This window comes from Falco cherrug, chromosome 3, assembly GCF_023634085.1.
Source record: "Falco cherrug isolate bFalChe1 chromosome 3, bFalChe1.pri, whole genome shotgun sequence".
In the NCBI taxonomy this organism is placed as follows: domain Eukaryota; kingdom Metazoa; phylum Chordata; class Aves; order Falconiformes; family Falconidae; genus Falco; species Falco cherrug.
In genome coordinates this window covers 111431881-111450242 of record NC_073699.1, presented here as the reverse complement: position 1 = coordinate 111450242, position 18362 = coordinate 111431881, and the positions used below count along the sequence as shown (strand labels likewise).

Genomic DNA, 18362 nt, shown 5'->3' with positions numbered 1-18362 from the left:
CAGGTGTGGCAAAATGAGATTTTTCTCTCTGAAAAAGTGACTGGAGCAAAGCAATAGCCCTGCAGGGGGAGAAGGTGCTGGGTTTAAGCAGCAGCTCCTACTTCACATGAGCTGATAGAACTGGTAGAAAACATATAGGAGGAAAACTAAAGTTTTAGGAGGAGAAACCTCCTTTAAAGGCAACAAGGAACCTGCAGGGAGGAAAAAATGCTGGTTTTGTAACTGCTGAGGTAACTCATTCCTCCCACATCATCAATAGCAGCCAACCTGCCAAATATTTTCTGTTTCCACAGCGTGATGTGATGACCGATGCAATTGCCAACGTGATCCAAAGGCTTCCCTTATACGGCTGGAAATGACAACCTCGGTGACTAACCCGGCCCTTTCTCCACCGAATGACACCTCGGCGATAGGCAAAGAGGCACCGGCTTCGTGTCCTCGTCAAGGATCGGGTGCGTTAGGTGGGGTCTGACTCACTGGAGGACTCACCGGGGCAGCTGGCACGTTCTTGACCGTCTTCCCACGTGCCTGTTGCTCTGATTTCTCAAGGAGCAGCCCTGATGCTGGCGCAGCCACAGCAGCGTGCGGAGGAAAGGGGCCGGCTGGGGTCAGAAATGCTTTGCCAGCCAAAAATGCTGCCAGGATGTGGTGGGGCTCATTGCAGCAACTCATCGGCTGCTAATGCCATCGCGCTGCTGATGCTCAGGCATCATCGCATGTGTTTGGGTTAAAACCCAACCATTCTGGGGGAGGCACTCTTAAAAATCCCATGTGTTTCAGCAGCCTGGTTTGCCCAAATACCCTTACTCAGGCAGGCAGCGAGCTGCAGTGCAAGGGTAAGAGCCCTGGGTAAGCGATACTAATCCCACTGTAACCACTGAAGCTTGCTGGTTGTGGAATGGCAGCCTCAACGAGAAGCTACCTCTTGTTACTGCGGAGTCTGGGGTGAATAAATCACCTTTTTCCATCTCTGAGGCTGGTGAAGAGCAGGCTCAGGCGGTTGCCGCAGCGCAAGGCAATAGGAAGGGGGAAAAGGGAGGGATGCTGAGATCGCCGGAGCTTTGGTGGAGATGCTGCTTCACCGCAATGCTAGAAAGCCAGAGCCGAGAACTGTGCTGAGGTTATTGGGCAGGGCATTGGCAGGGCTGGGGCGCGTTATGGGTGTTACACCAAAGGATTTTTGCTTGTTTGTTTTCAAGGGGGATTTATTCAACTCGGCTGCACCGCGTGCCAGCCCGGGGGAGCATCGCCCATTCGCCGTACCGCAGTGCGTCCGTGCTGGCGAGCTGCTGCCTTCGCTTTGGTTTGGCAGAGAAACGGTTACTCTGAAGGAAGCCAGACCCAAGGGAACAAGAACTTTCCACCAGTGGCAGACTAACAATGTACACAACCAAATCCAGGAAAACGAATATTAAAACCACTTAAGCAGATGTAGAGAGCAGTCCTGAAAGAGTCACCAAGGTCTGTGGGTGAAGGATGCTAAAGATGTGAAGGTAAAAATGGGTGTAAAAATCAAACGCAAGGGTCCAGATTCCTCAGGGGCTGCTCCAGCCCACATTTGGGTGAAGCAACTGAGAGCAAAAATAAATCCAGTACAGTATTATTAGCATCTCTAGGGGTGGTCACCGTTATTTAATTGCCGGATTGTTTCTGCATTCAGAAATAGCCCCATTTCCCATCCCTTTTCCTCCCTGTCCAAATAGGAAAGGGCTAATCAGTGCTTCATTATTTATATCTGCAATTGGCAGCCGGCGGAGAGCTTTCCACAGCAGGAATCGGAGGAATCTCTACAGGAATGTCCCCAGCCTGTGGGTATCCCATGTGCCGGACCACGGCTGCTTGGCACGACACGGGCAGCAGCGGGTCAGCTCTGTGGTTGCAGGAGCCCTCGTGAAAGAGGGATTTCCATTTCTCCGAGCCCAAGTCTAATTAATTGTTGCGATTAATTCAGGATGATTCACTTTCAGGGGCTGGGAGGAAACCATAGCCCAGCGGCGCAGCGGGATGCTGGTGGTGACCGTACACATCCCATTAGGAAAAACACTCATTGATTTAACGACCTTTGGATGCGGCCCTGGCGAATCCATCCTCACCGCCGCAGCGATGGTGCTGCCTAATGAGCAACCACGATACGCAGCGTCTCACCAGGCAGGTACAAAAGCATTCACTGCCTGGTTTGTCATTCCCTCTGATGTTTTCCTGCTTCCTTAAGGGAAAAAAAAAAAATTAAATCTTGTTGTTCAACAGGATTTTCCCAGCTGTTGACCACGCAGTTTTGCTGGGTTCTGAAATCATCGGGCTCGTGGCAGCATCGCCGCCTGCCAGCGAGGATGCCCTGTGCCTAAAGCATGGGGAATTACCCAGCCGGGGGGAGAAACCTGCTCTTGATTGGCTTCTGCCCCTAAGAATAACCTCGTTATTGGCAGTTTTAGTCAAATATTAATTTCATTTATTAATATATTTTTATTCTATTAATTTTATTTTCTTATTTTGCAAGTAGTGCTGTGAATCTGCAGGGTGGTACATGCCATGGAAACGTTTCCCAGGGAGCTGCAGTTTTTTTCTGGAAGTCCAGCTCTGCCCGCCACATCCCAGTCCCCAGCATCAGCAGTTCCAGCTGTGCCCTAATGCCCAAGGTATTAAGGATGTTTTCCCGTAACCTCAGCAATGAGTGCAGGTTACAGCCGACATCAATTGAGGCTAAAGCCTTTTTGTGCTTGGGAAGAGCTAATCTTTTCAGGTGTTTCTTTGAGTCACCCTTCTGAGAAAGCAGCTCCACCCAGTAGATGCGATCTTTTTTCCAGGAGGTGCTGGGAAAACACGGGTTTGTAACATGTTTATGGAGCCCTTTGAAGAGCCTTTGGTTACGGTGCTAAGCGCGGCTCACGGGTGCTGGTGCAATTTTGGCTTTTGGATGCTTCTACCCGTGACATTTAGTATAACTATTGCCCGTGTCGTTTAATATAACTATTGCCCATGTCATTTAATATAACTATTGCCCGTGTCATTTAACAGAAATATTGCCCGTCTCATTTCATAGAAATATCGCCTGTGTGGTTTAATCTAAATGTTACCTGGCAAGCACCCTATTTTTATTTCAAAAACTATTTGAGCGATTAGTGTTACTACAGCTTTACACCAGCACCGCTGAGAGTTTTCCATGTGCCTCGCTTGCTCACAAAGCATCGCTCTATCTGTGGCGGCACAGCAGAGTAATCACATTATTCGATTAAACAATATCCTTTGATTGCCAAGTGGCTCAGAGGTCCTGGAAGCAGCAGTTGGGAAACGCTTTTTTAATAACTTAGTTATCGTCATATCAACGTTATTTGGCGCTTAGGCAGACGCTGCATTGGGGTAACAAAATTCACCCCTTACAATGGCATCGTATCGATTAGGTGATTTCCCTGCTGCAAAGGCAGGGGCAGGGGGTGTTTCACAGGGCAGGGCCAGGCCCCCCCCCTCGTTGGTTTGACGTTCGCTAATTAACCGGGGGCGCGCGGAGGGACCAGGAGTGCTGCCGAACCCGCTCACCGCCCCCCCCGCCCCCGCGAAGTCCCCGCACCGCCCCGCGGTGCGCACTCGCTGCGCCGGGACACGTGGAGGGACACGCCGCTGCCATGCGGCACCGCGAGGGCGTAGACTGGGGCAGGGGGCGGGGCTTCGGGCACGGCAGGTGGCTGTGGGGAGGGGGCGCGGCCTTGGGGAAGAGGCGTGGCTTCGGGGGAGGGGCGAGGCTTCAGCGAGCCGTGGCTGCGGGGAGGGGGCGCGGCGTTGGAGAAGAGGCGTGGCTTCAGGGAAGAGGGCGCGGCTTCGGGCAGAAGCGGTTCTGGGGAGGGGGCGTGGCTTGCGGCGGGGGCGCGGTCGGTGGCGGGGCGTGGCCCGGGCGGTGCGGCCCGCAGCCGCTGGCGCCGGGGGCGCGGTGAGGCGGAGCCGGGGCCGCCCAGTGCCCGGGCAGCGGCAGCGGCAGCGGCAGCCGCAGGAGCGCGGACAGGCGGTGGCGGCGGCGGTTCCCGGTGCCCGGTTCTCCCCTCTTCCCTCAGCGCCCGCCGCGGCGGCCGTTACCGCGCCGCGCCCGCCGCAGCGCTCCCTCCGCCGCAGCGCTCCCTCCGCCTCGGCGACCGTTAACCGGCCGCTTCCGGCCGCCGCGCGCGCCGTGCCCCGCTCCGCTCCGGTCCCCTGAGGCGCTGAGGCGGCCGCCGCGCCATGAACTCGCTGCTCTTCGGGGAGATGGCCCGCGCCTTCTCCCCCGCCGCGGCGGCCGCCTCCTGCCCGCTGGGGCCCACCGCTGGCGGCGGCCCGGGGAGCCCGGCGGCTGCGGCGGCGGCTGCGGCGGCTGCGGCGGCGGGGGGGGCCCCGCCGGTCACCGCGGCGCTTCGTAACGACCTGGGCTCCAACATCCACCTGCTGAAGGGGCTGAACGTGCGGTTCCGCTGCTTCCTGGCCAAGGTCCACGAGCTGGAACGGCGCAACCGGCTGCTGGAGAAGCAGCTGGCGGCCCAGCAGAGCGAGCGCGACCGCCGCCTGCGCTACAAGACCTTCTCCCGCGACCAGGCCGTGCAGACCGACGGCGGCCCCCCCCCGCTGCCCGGCCCCGGGCTGCCCGCCGCGCCGCTGGCCTCGCCGCCTCACTACAGCCGCCTGCCCGGCACCATCTGGAGCTACACCCAGGTGCGGCGAACCGGGGGCGGCGGCTTGGAGACGGTGCAAGGGCCCGGTGTCTCCTGGATCCATCCCGACGGCGTGGGGGTGCAGATCGACACCATCACCCCCGAGATCCGCGCCCTCTACAACGTGCTGGCCAAAGTCAAGCGGGAGCGGGATGAGTACAAGAGAAAGTGAGCGGCTGGGGGGGGGGGCTGGCAGCCGGGGGGGGCGGGGGGCGATGCGGGCTGCCCGCTCCTGCACTGCGGGGAAACGGGCCAGCCCCTCCTCGGGGCCGAGGGAACGTGGGGAGACGCCTGGGGGCAGGGGTCCCCCACCAGGGGCTCCCCCCCAGGGAGGATGCTCCCAGGGGCACTTGGGAACGTGGGGAGACCCCTGGGGGCAGGGGTCCCCGGCCCTGGGCTCCCTCCCTAGGATGGATACTCCTTGGGGAACATGGGGAGACCCCTGGAGGCAGGGGTCCCCTGCCAGGGGCTCCCTCCCTAGGATGGGTGCTCCTTGGAGAGCGTGGGGAGACCCCTGGGAGCAGGGGTCCCCCACCAGGGTCTCACCCCAGGGAGGATGCTCCCAGGGGTGCTTGGGGAACGTGGGGAGACCCCTGGGGGCAGAGGTCCCCCACCAGGGGCTCCCCCCCAGGGAGGATGCTCCCAGGGGCGCTTGGGGAACGTGGGGAGACCCCTGGGGGCAGGGGTCCCCGGCCCTGGGCTTCCTCCCTGGGATGGATGCTCCTTGGGGAACATGGGGAGACCCCTGGGGGCAGGGATCCTCGGCCCTGGGCTCCCTCCCTGGGATGGATGCTCCTTGGGGAACGTGGGGAGACCCCTGGGGGCAGGGGCCCCCACTCGGGGCTCCCCAGGGGGTTGAGGAGGAGGGTTGCACCTCAGCTTGGTGCCCAGAAAACTGGTGGGTCCCTCCCTGGGTGGCTGGAGAGGCTTATCTGAAAAGGAGCATTGTCAGCTGGCATTAAGGGGGGGGGGGGGGGGGGGGAGAAAAAAAAATCCTTTTTGGAGAAGGGAGGTAATCTGTTGTTAATATTGCATCGTGTAGTTACTCCTAAATTTAGCTTGCCTTCATTTTCTGGTCTGATCGCTCCAGTAGTCGACCTCGCGTGCCAGCTCCCCGAAATTAGCTCAGTGCTGCAATATTTGGGTTGCAAATACTGCAGGGGAAGGTTTGCACTCGGAGATTTTCCTCGGAATTACTCAAACCCAAAGCCCTAACGCCAGCCTTCCCAAAGCCTGCTCACCTGGAGGGTTGTCTCTGAGCGTGGTGGGGAGCCCTGGGATTCTCATGGGGGGGGGGGGTTGTGTGTGTGTGTGTGTCCCCACCCGGTGATGGGTAACATTCCCTTTGCTGTATTTGCCTGCTCTTGCCTGCTCAACGTAGCGGTGGTGGAGATGGAGGCCAGAAGGGGGGGGGGGGGGGGCAAAAAAAAAAAAAAAGGCAGCTAGTTGGGATTCTGCAGGGAGATTCCTGCATTGTCTGACGAGCTGCCTGTCCTTTGGGGCTGGCATGGGCGCTCCTGTTGGGAGTTTTGTCATCTTTAGGCTTCAGATGTGTTTCCTCCTTTCGCAGCCTTGTATTTTATTTTTTTTTCCTGCGGAGCAAATGTAATCCTTTCGTATTTTTTTTTTTTTTTTTTTTTGGCTCGGTTCTGTGGCCTGTGAAGCGTCGCTGAATTTCTTCTGTCCAGGGTAACAGGACTGCAGTGTGCTCTTTGCATACCTCTCGTCATCAGCTTTTATAACAGACCTCTTCTTGTCAATTAGCGCTCTTTGGAGGGATTTTATAGGCAGGCGTAGCTGTTCCAGTAGTAATTTCTGGCCTGTTTGTTAACTAAAATACTGTTTGCTTTCAGTGCGTCTTAAAGCTTGCTTGCCTTGATTGTTCAGTGCTGAAGAACCCACTGAAAATGGATGGAAAAAGAAGTTGGTCTCTTTTTTTTTTTTTTTTTTTAACAGTCTTGACCTGTAGATGCCATGGTGGCACAGGGTTGTTGTTGGTTTTACGCTTGGTACCAAGGAGTTGGAGTAGTGGTGGTGCTTCAGGGGAAGTTGCGTTCGAGGGTGGCTTGGTTAAGGAAGGTGTGTGTTGGGTGTGGGTTATGTCACCAAAAGTTGGGGATACTTCTTCTTTTTGATGGATGTGTGATTTATTTTTTCCTCTTAGGGAAGAGGAGACTTGTGGGCCATTTAAGTTCAGTCTTCCCGCTGATTCAGGGCTGATTCTGTCTCTTGTGCTTCGCTCACTTCTGTACAACAAATTTTCACCCCAGAGTCCGTATTCATGTGTGGCTGCTTGCACGCTCCTGAGGATTGCCCAAACCAAATGCACTCACTGTAGCGAAGGGGGCCTCTTTGTAGGCAATCACAAATCTTACTCTTACCACCCTTCTTGCTCTTGAAACAGGTTTTTCTCCTGATGCTTGGAAATAAAATTGGAAATAAAATTTGATTAATACATATCAACACTTACCACACTAGTATTATATCAGCAGTGTGTCTTTTATGGTGCATTCATTACTATGTAATTGGAATGATTATTCCACTCTTCTGTGCCCTTCAGTCATCAGACGGACACCACATGTTAAGCTCTTTTGGGGTAGACTGACTTTTTCATTTGTGGCCTTGAGCACACTTTTGCATGCTTATGGAGTAATACTGTGCTGTTTTAAATTTAATTCTCGCCGTCAGAGCAGATTAGTCAATTCGATTGCATTAGCATGAGCTAATGGGGTGTTGCAGTGTTTGTCAGCAATCCTGTCAAGGTTGGTACCAGTGTTTTCTTGTTTGTTTTTGCAGGGAAGGGGTTCTCTGTCGTGGCACGCTTGTGTGTGCGTACGTGTATTTAAATACACGCTTTGGGTTTACCTTATCTTGTTGCAAAGCCTTTGATGATCCAGTTTTATTTAGGGAAATGAGCTCCAGGTGGAACGTGAGCCTTGTGCCCGTCTCTTGATGGTGCTGCTGGGTCCTGCCGGAGGTCGGGCAGGCGGACCGGTGATCTCGCAGGGATGCGCCTGTGTTTGCAGCCCCTTCACCAGCAGGCAGCTGCTCCTTCGGAACGGCGTTGCTCCCGCTCGCAGGCACCTCCGCACTGCAAACACCGTGTTTACATGATGGACCAAAATGGGTTTTATACGCTGTGTTTGCTCCACAACCAAGAAAATACCCATTTTGCTTAACTCGGGAACCAGCAGAATGTGGCAGCCTTCTTGAAGCCATCAGGCCTGGTAACCTGACCAGTAAGCCACCAACTCAACCCACGAAAATGCTTAAGCACGTAGCGATACGTTACATTTATTTCCTAAAACAGTGGAGGCTATTTTACCTTTCCAGGGTGACCACTTGATTAAGGAGGTAGTAGCTAGCAAATGTTTCTGGTTTGAAGTACTTGGCTACCAGGAAAACTCCGGGCAGATGATTACATCGCGGAGTTGGTGGACTCTCCTCAAGCGAGTAGTTTCAAAGACGTGTAGCCCCTATGGGACGTGGCTGTTGTGGAAGGCACACACTGCTTGATGTCATACTTGTGAACTGAAAAATAGTGGTGGCACTCAGGGGTGAAATAATCCCTCCTTTCCTTTCTTTTAAAGGTAGCTTTACTGCTACTCTTAAAAATAAGAATGGAAAATCATCTAAAGTTCTTTCCAATGAAATGCTGCCTGTGCAATTTTGGGGATTACCAATGGCTTCATTTTAGGAAATTTATATTCCACTACTTTGTTCCATTCCCCAAAATAATTTTCCTTGCATATCCTAACACAAGAAACTGGAGTTCTGAGGCCTAGAAAATATTAGAGCGCATGGTCAGTAGAGCAACTAGACTGTATTTTACCCAGGGTTTTGTTTGTATCTGAAGCACGACTGTGAAAATGTTCCCTCTAAGGAGCCCAGCAGATATTTCAGATCAAAATTGCTTTTTTTTTCCCCCCTCAGATCATGTTATTTTACACAAGTGGTATATAAATCAGAATCTTTGGCTGCTTAACATGTTGTCTTAATCTTATAATTATTTTTTTAGTAATAATTATGATTTTACACTATGGATTATGACTTCAGCTGGGGGAGTCAGCAACTGGAGGAAATGTATGGGAAAATAAGCTTAAAATTAGTTTTCTTTAGGATTTATTGGAGGGGTTTTTTTGGTCATACTCTGCTAGCATTTCAAAGAGCTTTTGGGCCTAGATCTGATGCCAAATCCTTTGTAACTTTGAATCTGTTACTCCCCTTTCAACAAGAAAAGGTAAAATTGTTGACTTTATTGAGCTATTCTGACTGCAAATAAAAATACTTTCAGGGACCGTTACGTGAAAATGGAGGTAAATGTCAGATGCCTACAAGTTGAAAGACACAGGTGAAGTGTTTTGGTTTTTTTGTAGAGAACAGCAAAATAACCAACCATACTGCTTCACCTCCCTTGAGGTGAGATTGTTGTGGGATTTTGTGTCGGGTGCGTGAATCCTGGATCTGCCTGTCCCCCCGGCCGTGGGGAGGGTGATGAAGCAGGTTTAATTACAGGCGTGCGACGCGGCTGCTGCCCTGCGAGGGGCCTTGGGCTGCTGTGATCCCTGTGGGTTATTTAAGAAGAAAAACCCTCTTTTTGGTGCTGCCCGGCCCCCGACGTGCCTTGGGGGTCCCTCGCTGAGGCGTGGAGAGGGCCATGCCGTGGTTCCCGCTGGTCAGCGTGCACCGGGTGGTTTAACCTGCTTGCCTGTGGGAAGGGGAAAGGAAAGGTGCTTCCCCCCTGAGCTGGTGGAGTTGCGGTGCCACGGAGGCTGGAGTGCTGGTGGGCTCTCCTGGCGAAGGCAGGATGGCAGGGTGCGTGTGCGCAGGGCGCGGGTGGCGTGTACAGAGCGCCGGCGTCATGTGCGGGGGTGGCGTGTACGGAGCAATGGTGCGGGGGTGGCGTGTACGGAGCAATGGTGCGCGGGTGCAGGGCATGGCGGTGCGGACGAGGTGCCTCACCTTCCAGGCTCGCCCTGAGCTCTCCCTGGAAGACCTGAGCGCGTCGCCGTGTGTTATGACAGCCAACATACTGCTGCGTGTGGCCGGCAGGAGCCTGCTGACTCGGTGAAATCCTTCTGCAGTCATTCACCCTTCTCTTTTTTTTTTTTTTTTTTTTTTTTTTTTTTCTCCTTCCTTCAGCTGCAAGAAGGCTGCTGATCTGTGGCGAGCCTTAGTCTGTACACTGGAATAGATTTGTATATTATGGTTTCACAATTGTTCTTAATTGGTGCAGATATTGAATCTGCCAGATGTTAGTCGTCCTTTCCAGCAGAGACTTAACTGTTACTAAGAGTTGAACTGGAAATAATTGTTTTACCTCAGGATGGTATTTCATTTGGAAGATTAATAAAGTCCACTTGAAAAAGAGATTATCTTAAATTTGCTGCAGCTGGAAAGGACAAAGATTATCATTGTCAAAGGCAATGCGCGTCAAAACTAACTGGATCTCGTTTTTTTAAAGAAGGGAACTTAATAAAAATGTGCTTAAGATAAGCCCTGGAGGAATGTCTGAAAACTTTTAAAGCTAAAATATCAGTGGTAACAAGATGCAAATGTTACGCATAGACCCAATAAAAAACAAATAATTTTTTTATCCCTGTAGAAGAATGTAACCAGCATGCTAGACTGCTGTCCGTGTTTCAATTGGTTACAGAGCTGCTAATAATGCAGTCTCCGTGTAAAGCCACATATATATATATATATTTAAAAATTTAATTCTGGTATTTCTGCTTTTCTTTTTATGTTTTAAAGGGGGCGTTATGTTTCAGTGTGGGTTTTCGGGGAAATTCAGTGTTCCTTACTGCTTCCAAAGCAGCCAGGCAGCCTGGTATTGGAGACTCTTGGATACCCCTTCCAAGACGTGAAGTTTGATGTTAAATGCTTGCTCTGGTGAAACCTGAGACTCTGTCTTGAAAAGACTTTTTTTTTACTTGCTTTGGGAGGACATAAGTTTTCTTTGTGAAGAATGGATAATATTGTCTATTGTGAAAAACTTGGCCGTATAACAAAAACATACATTCCCTCGTAATTGTTGGTTGGAAAGCTGTACTGCTTGGAGCTGTGCAAATTAAGCACTGTAAGAGTAATGTTTGTTTGGGTGTCAGATGTTTTTCTTTAAACGATGCTGTATTTGCTTCTAAAATGCTGCCGCAGAGACGTGCGTTTACAGTATACATGGATCTCTGGAGCGTTCCAACGAATCTCCGGTTTATGCCATTTTTTCTCTGGTATAGCTAGAAACTGGGACTTCTGGGTTGTAGTAATGTGGGAGAAGTTTTGGAAGGAGGGGAGGATGCTTCCCTTTGATCCAGCTTTCTAGCAGTGCTCCGCAGTGGGCTGGGGCTGTATTTTGTTAAATATTTAAGTAGGTAAATCTCGGCGTGTACATTACTTCAACTGGCTGGGAGCGGGAGCAGCCAGGGCTGGTTTGAGATGGCTGTCTTGGCTGAGGTTAGCTCCTTATGCTGAGCTTTATCCTTGGCCAACTATTAACTCAGAATTATAATGGAAAAAAAATTAAAAAAATTCAGCTGAACTAGATGGAATGGGGTGAAGAGAAAAATCACCACCTCATGCTGTGGCTGGAGTTTCAGAGAAACTTGGGGCAGGATCTGTGCCGTGTTCTTCAAAGCGCAGCTTCCTTCGTGCCAGGGAACCGCAGGCTTTCTGTGTGTATTTTGAATTTACCTTTTGATTCCTCCTGTGACTCATGGGAGGAAGCTTCGGACTTTCTGAAGGCAAAAATCCAGCCTTTCAGAGCAGCTTAAGCATTGAGCAGGTCTGGGAGCAAAACCCCCCGCACACCTCTGATCTTAAACCCAAATAAATTGCAGAAGACCGTTGCGATTTATGGCTGAGGTGAAGACAAACACAGAAACAAGTTATTTCTAGCTCTTTGTCATGCAGTTTGAGTGCTGGGCATGTACCTAAAGAAAGCACTGAACCCACATACGGCTCCACAGCTGCTTTTTTGTGGTTAAGGCTTTGTGGTGATGCTCTGCCAGGTCTTACGTTGGCTTCCTGCATATTCTTTTCTGTGACTAAATGATTTCTTTTTTTTTTTTTTAGCTCGCTAGAAATATTCACAGGATGTTGTTCTTTATGGTTTTAAGTCTCCATCTTAATATTTAAGACCAGCTTTTTTGTTTGTAAAAAAAAAAAAAAAAATGTCTTCCAGTTTGGCCTTTTTTTAAAAAAAAAAAAAAAAGCTAAGAAACTGAACAGTAGGTACCTGTATGCTGTTTAGTCTAACTGAAGCAGCCTTGTGACCTCTCCCAACTAGAAGTTATCTTGTTGTCAGAACCCTGAACTGATAAAAAAAAAAAAGATAATAAATGGGACAAGACCTTTTGCTTAGTAAACAAGGCACAGGGAAATAATGTAGTGCGTGGCTCTGCTTTTAAACCAGTTCTCAGACTCCACTCTGCTCTATCCCACCCTATGCCTGGCATCTGTGGGGTATGTCCTATATTTTTCCTGTGTCTACTTTTGGTTTGGATGAGTGCAATCCAGCTGCTTTCATATGCTGGCGTTATCCTGGGCACGTTTTTCACCTCCCACTCATGCGTCTGAAGCGAAGGAACTTGCCTCCACTTTATTATGCGTTCAGATTAGGGGGCAAAACCGAAATCGTTGTCGTACGGGGATACCTTGGGCACACTAGATGTCTGTGTGATCTAGTGATAGATGACTGAATTCCAAATATGTTGTTAAAATGCCTTGGTTTGGGGTTAGAGGTGAATGACCCTAGTTAGTGACCTCGATGTCTGTGCCTGATGAATAAGTCATTTAGAAGGGTGGGATATTTTTTGGATACAAAAGGAATAAGGAATGTGTAGGGTGTTTTGGAATCCCAGGCTGTCGCCTAGTCTAGAAACGGTTCTTACCAGATCTTTCTGCTTCAAAGTAGGCTTGGAAAAAGCTAGGGTGATCTAACGGTGCCTGCTGGTGTCTCACCTGGGATGCACATGCTAGTTGGTTGTGAACGTGTCAGAACAATTCGGTGACTTTTTGTAGCCCTGTTGCAAAAGCGGCAGCTGGGAAGCAGGTATGTTTACTGTGACTGGATTGACAAGGTGCTTCGTTTAGAAAAATTATTTAAAATGAAATTATTAGCGTTTCCTTAGAAAACCTGTGGGAATCTTGTGTTTTATTCGCTGTTAGTGGTGTTGGTCCGTGTACAAAAAGGACATCGACTCTGCCTCTGGATCTACTTCAATAACAAGAGCATCGGGCGAGCTGGGAGAGAACGGTGCCCTGTGCCCATTAACGATGCGTCCTGCTTGTTAATGACACAGAACACGGACTAGTTGCATTGTTACTGTGTGAAAGTGAATCACAGATGATGCATTTCTCCAGCCTTTTGTTCGAGCATTTCCACATTCTAACTCATCTACATGTGACTCGATGGTTACTGGACGCAATTTGGAAGCGTTCTCCTGGTCTCGGCGTACCCGCTTCCCCCAGAAGTTTGTTAATTTGAATCCCCTTCCAAGCAGGTTTGGGGACCGGACCTAGTCACGCCTGCTTTCCGTGGCATGGCTTCAGAAATAAGCCCGCTGCCGCGTTTTGGAGCTTGTTCTCCCAGGAGATACGTTCAGTTGGCCCTTTTTTTGGCTTTTTCTGTCTGGAAGCCACCAACGTGCGTTGCTTTCGAGAAGGATTTGAGCCGTGGGTGATCAAACGGATGGCTGGCGTTGCTGCTGTTAGTAATCTGATGCTAGTTTCAGTGGCTTTATTCTGAATTTCCACTGGAATACAACCGAAAGCAAAACTTGGCGTTACAGCCTGAGCCTAAATTCCTTGTAACTTTGCAAATCTCTTGGTGCTGTGGACAAGCCAAATGTTTTGGTTTCCCGATCTGAAATGGTTTCGTGAATCTGAACAGCAATTCCAGAGCCTTTGTGAGCAGGTGAGCTGCAGATAAAGCTCTGGATTGCGGGTTTAGCAGTGCCCACGTATGCCGCTGCATTGCAAACCCAGTTTTGTTTGCACAGAAAGTTACGGGGGTTTGGTATATGTGGGCAGAGATCAACATTGGTTGAAAGACATGACGGCTCCCAGGCTCTGTGCTAAAAAGAGAAGGAATTAACCTAGCCCTCTTCATGTGGGCGAGAAAACTTACTAACTTACAATGGCTCATTAACACAGAGGACAGAGATGATGAAGGAGGTGATGATGTATAATAGGATTGGATCCCCCTTTGCCCTTAAATATAGTAGATGTGTTTAGTCCATGCGGTGACTCATGCTGGAATTAGAGATCAAAGGGATCCTGGCTCAGTATTTATTCCAAATCAGTGGTTTCAAATATATTTCTGTCTGTGGATTCTTACAGGTGAAATTTGTCTGCCTGTCACTGAGGGGAGAAAATAGGACTATGCCATTTATTTTTTTTTTTTTTTAAATGAAGCTTTCTCTGATACTGAGAACAGAATTTAAATTTAGCAGTCCAGGTCTCTTCAGTCACAGGAGTCAAGCCCTGGCAAGTCAAATCTGATTTAAAAGAATACTAGGTATCGGTGTAATTTTACATAATTCTGTAGAATGGCATGGGTGCCTTAATATTGAATCATAACAAATATTTTAATATTAATATTTAATATTTCATAAAGTATTGTCAATAAAACAGCTACAAGAAAATCCCCCTCTCGCAGGTACAAAAAAATATTTTATTTTCCACTCTAAACTTTTCAATAAGGCATTGACCATCTGATGAAGCATTGGGCAGTCTGGTTTATTTATTTATTTTTTCTTCTCTTTAAAGAAAGGGAGAAAATGGTAGTGCAAAGCGCTTAAGAACTCCTTAATGCCCTGGAAAATGTTTTTCCACTAATCTGTATTCTTAACCAGAGCGTAGAACTGCCGGTTGTCAGTGGGAGACCAGCTTTTCTTGTTAAAAGGGACAAAGTGACCCTGGGAATGAAGCCCCACTTGCAGAGATGCTGTACAGAATTTTATCCTTTCAAGAATGGCTATGGGACGTAAGTAAGCTCATTTTGTGATAACTATCCCTGAAGGACAGCGAGCTCCTGGTGGTAGCTTGTGATGAATCTGCAAATAAACCCATTTTCCTTCATAGCCTCTCTTCCCCTTTTGGGCATTAGATCCTTCTATCCATTTATATGCAAGGCAGTCAGGCTCTCCCCTGGTAAGTTCCAGTGGCCAGAAGGAATTTGCCGTCTTCTCTGCTTCCTATGTGAGGTAGGAGCCGGCAGAAGCCGCGTGGTCCAGGCTGCATCGCTGTGGGTACCACACGCTGGTGCAGATGCACGGAGCCGCAGCCCTGTGAGAGGTGTCACCCGTGTGCAGACGTACAGCCTTTTTCTTTCTCCACCGATCGACGAAGCGTTAATTACTGTTGGCTCTTTCTCCTATAAAATTCGCTGTGAGATATGGCCCTAGAGCTGTGGGCAGGGGTCTCCTCCCCACGGTGGGCTGTGGGTTCGGTGGGGTTTGGGTCCCGATTCTGCTGCGGGTGCAGGGCAGTGGGAAGGCAGGGCCACGAGGTCCCTCCATCACCCTCCTCCTTCTCACGGGCCATCTGCGTTAAAACCAGGTTTGTACTAGGATCCCTTGGCTGTCCATCTCTTCCCCTCCGCCAGCCCAGGCTCGCCACTGCCGTTGGTTTATACCTCCCGCTAATAATGATTTGTCGCGTTTCACACCATCTTAAAACGGGATTCCGTTTGCAACCTCTGCTTTCTTTGCAGCGGTAGGCAGACAGAGCTCACTCCCTTTCGGAGACCAGGTGAGGCTTCACGAAGTCTCTGCCTGGTATATTTGAGGATATTCCACTGTGGACCAGTGTTCATGAAGGGTTTTTTCATTGTTTGCCTGTGAATTCAAGAAAACAATTACGTTCTTGGGAATTTACGTGACCAAAACAGCAAAAATAACTTACTGTGTTTGTGTGAATTTAAGACTGATCTTTGTATGAGCATTTAAAAATTCCTAATCTTGAGTTTTATGCCCTCCTAGTTGTCATCTTTATTAATTCGTTTCCATCTAAATGGCATAGTACCCTGGTTTAATGGTGATGCTGTAAAGGCCGTAATTAACTAGGAATACTAAACTCTATTAATCTGTCCATTGTGCTAGAAGTGATTAAAGCAGCTTAAACACAGCGAGTGTTCTCGCATTTCTTGAAGGAGCGTGTGAGGAGTGCTGCGTGTCTCAAGTGCCATAGGAGCCCTGGAAGGGCAGCGTGTCTCTTGTCCTTTGTTAATACTTGTGTTCTTAGGCTCCCGAAGCTGCACGTAAAAGCTGCACTTAAATATATTTACCTTTACAAAGGTAATAAAACTTACAGTGTAGATAAGAGAGGGAATATCTAGGAGCACTTTGCTACATACGGGGTGCGTGTCCCACCTGCCTTCCTGACTCTTGAGTGCTCTCAAGATAAGCGTTATCTGACGTCAATAAACAGTTTCCTTGATCTTTAATAGGTTAAGTAAAGGTGTTTAGGATCGGGGCAGAAATTAAGATGACTTCTAGCTCTCAGCTTTGAGTCTGGTTCTTAAAGAATGGGGAGGAAGGAGGGCAGATGGAGAGAAACCTGAAGACCAGGTGAGGAGAGCAGGGTAAGGATAAGAGCAGGTAAGGAGAGGGGATGTAGCTGCAGTTATTCTAGGCGCTCCAGGCTGAAGAACTGCCGAAGTGAATGAAAATGCTGTGGTAACACATTCCAGCAGGATCTGTTTCCTTTCCACAGAAGAGTAATCCCCATCTATTATCACTCGGTCTTATCAGAGCCTTTCGGCATTAGTTGGAGGTGATAACAGCGGAGTGGTTACAGCACAGCCAGCGAGGGGCATGGCTGTATATAGAAAACATTTACTCAGGAAAACAGTAAGTCAGATGAAGACCTTTTACGAGAGAGGATGTTAAAATACCAGTGTGTTGGACTTAGCACGGGGCACGTTCTAACAGCGAGGCTTAGCTGGTGATACGTGTAATTACACGATTCGTCTTTTTTTTTTTTTTTTTTTTTTTACAGAAGTGGATCAGGTGTTCCCCAAAATGGTTGATTTGCCTCAATACTGAAATGAAAGACGATGGGAATATTTGTTGACAAGGAGGTGAGGGTTTCTGTGCAGTAGATTGCAGTAGGTGTTGAAAATGGTGCTGTGTCTGATCGCTTTGTGCTGTGCCAGTGATGTATTTCTTTTTCTTTTAAGCTCACCAGCTAGCCCAAATGCTCTGTGATCTGCTGTATTCCTGAAAGCAATCCTTGAGACAAGCGATCGGTTTAACTGGGATTTTTTTCCAGCTGTTAGCTGTGGGACTCAGGCAGGCATCCTTGGTTCGCCCACCAGAGTAATACTAGGCTTCACGCTGGCTTACTGGGGAAACCCCTCTTTGCAAGAGATCTGCCTGGGGATCTGTTGGGTGGATCTCGACTTGAAACCCTCGGACTCGCCGTGAGTGTAGATGTTCCAGTGGCAGAAAATCCCCGCTCTGCCTGGCGAGCAGGAGACCCACGGGGCGACACCAGTGCTCGAATCAGCCGGGTTCTCCTTTTCGTAACAGATGGCTGTGAAGTCAGAAGGCAGTTCTGAAAAGAAATAATCCTCACCCTACACGGGAAATATTCCCTGTAGTTAAAAGCCCGCTGGATTCCTTCTCTTCAAGCTGTGATGTAAGATTCTTCCACGTGGTCACATGCATCAGCTGAGCTAATGCATTATTTTAACTTGGCAGCCTCCAAGAGGACATTCATGAACGCTTGTGTTAGGTGTTTATAGAAAATAGAAAGGAAATTCATGCCACCGAAGTTTGCCTGTACTTTCCGACAGCTTAGCGTTAGATCTTCTTATGGCTTTAAATCTCTTCTGTAACTCCTTGTCTCCTCGGCTGCCAGACTTTTGGCAAGGTGTCCGCATTTCGCTAAGAGCCCTTAGCAGCAGGAGGAGGCGAGAAATTACAAGTGAAATGTCCTGAGCACCATAAAAATACACCATCCCCGTTTTAAAAATACGTTTGTATATTAGAGCACGCTTGTCTTGACATCTTTTTAAAGTTGCTGCAAGGCTGGAACTATATAGAATTATACTCCTTTGTTCCGGTAAGCGTTCTTGACTATAAGTAGATTTCAAATCTGGTTTATTGTACGCTTTATTTTTCTTATTCTTTTTTCTTCCCGCCCGAAAGCCCTCCTCCATACTAATGTTTTTATCAGCTCTTGAAATGTGTTCTGTGGATTAAAAAAAAAGGGAAGGAGGACTGAGATTTAGGAGTGGGGGAAAAAAAGGAAAAAGGAAAGGTGAGGGAAGGGGCAATACACTTATCTGTGGGAAAGTGTGGATCCTTCTTGTGCTGCTGCAGACTCGGGGAAACCTTGAAAATCAGCTCAAGCCTCGTGTACTGGATTTTATGTAGAAGCTATGAAGCTCTTGGGGTGCTTGGCTTCAGAAACGTGTCGTGACCAAGTCTGATGTGGTCGTATGTGCTGGTAATACTTTTATGACCTGTTGGATATATTACTGGGTATTTTATATTACTGGGTATTTTATATTATTCTTCAATGTGCTGAAGTTGAGTTGAAGGACCGAGGGTTTGAAGTGAGCATGCCAGGGAGGAAAGGAACAGGACGGGACCCCCCTGCTTTAGAAACCCCATTATATCGAGGTCAGATCACTAGTTAAGATCCAAGTTGGAGGTCCTGTTCGGTGGCAGGCCACAGAAAGCT

The 18362-nt window shown here is 49.1% G+C and overlaps 1 protein-coding gene across 1 annotated transcript in view; it reads left to right on the top strand.

The window, feature by feature from the left end:
- The first annotated feature begins 4092 nt into the window (after positions 1 to 4092).
- The window catches only part of IFFO2 (intermediate filament family orphan 2), a 37083-nt gene continuing 22813 nt past the window's right edge, over positions 4093 to 18362 (top strand). Inside the window, exon 1 of the mRNA XM_055705571.1 lies at positions 4093 to 4838. Within this exon, the coding sequence (XP_055561546.1) occupies positions 4207 to 4838 (632 nt within the window). The 5' untranslated portion in view covers positions 4093 to 4206. The remainder of the gene's footprint in view (positions 4839 to 18362) is intronic.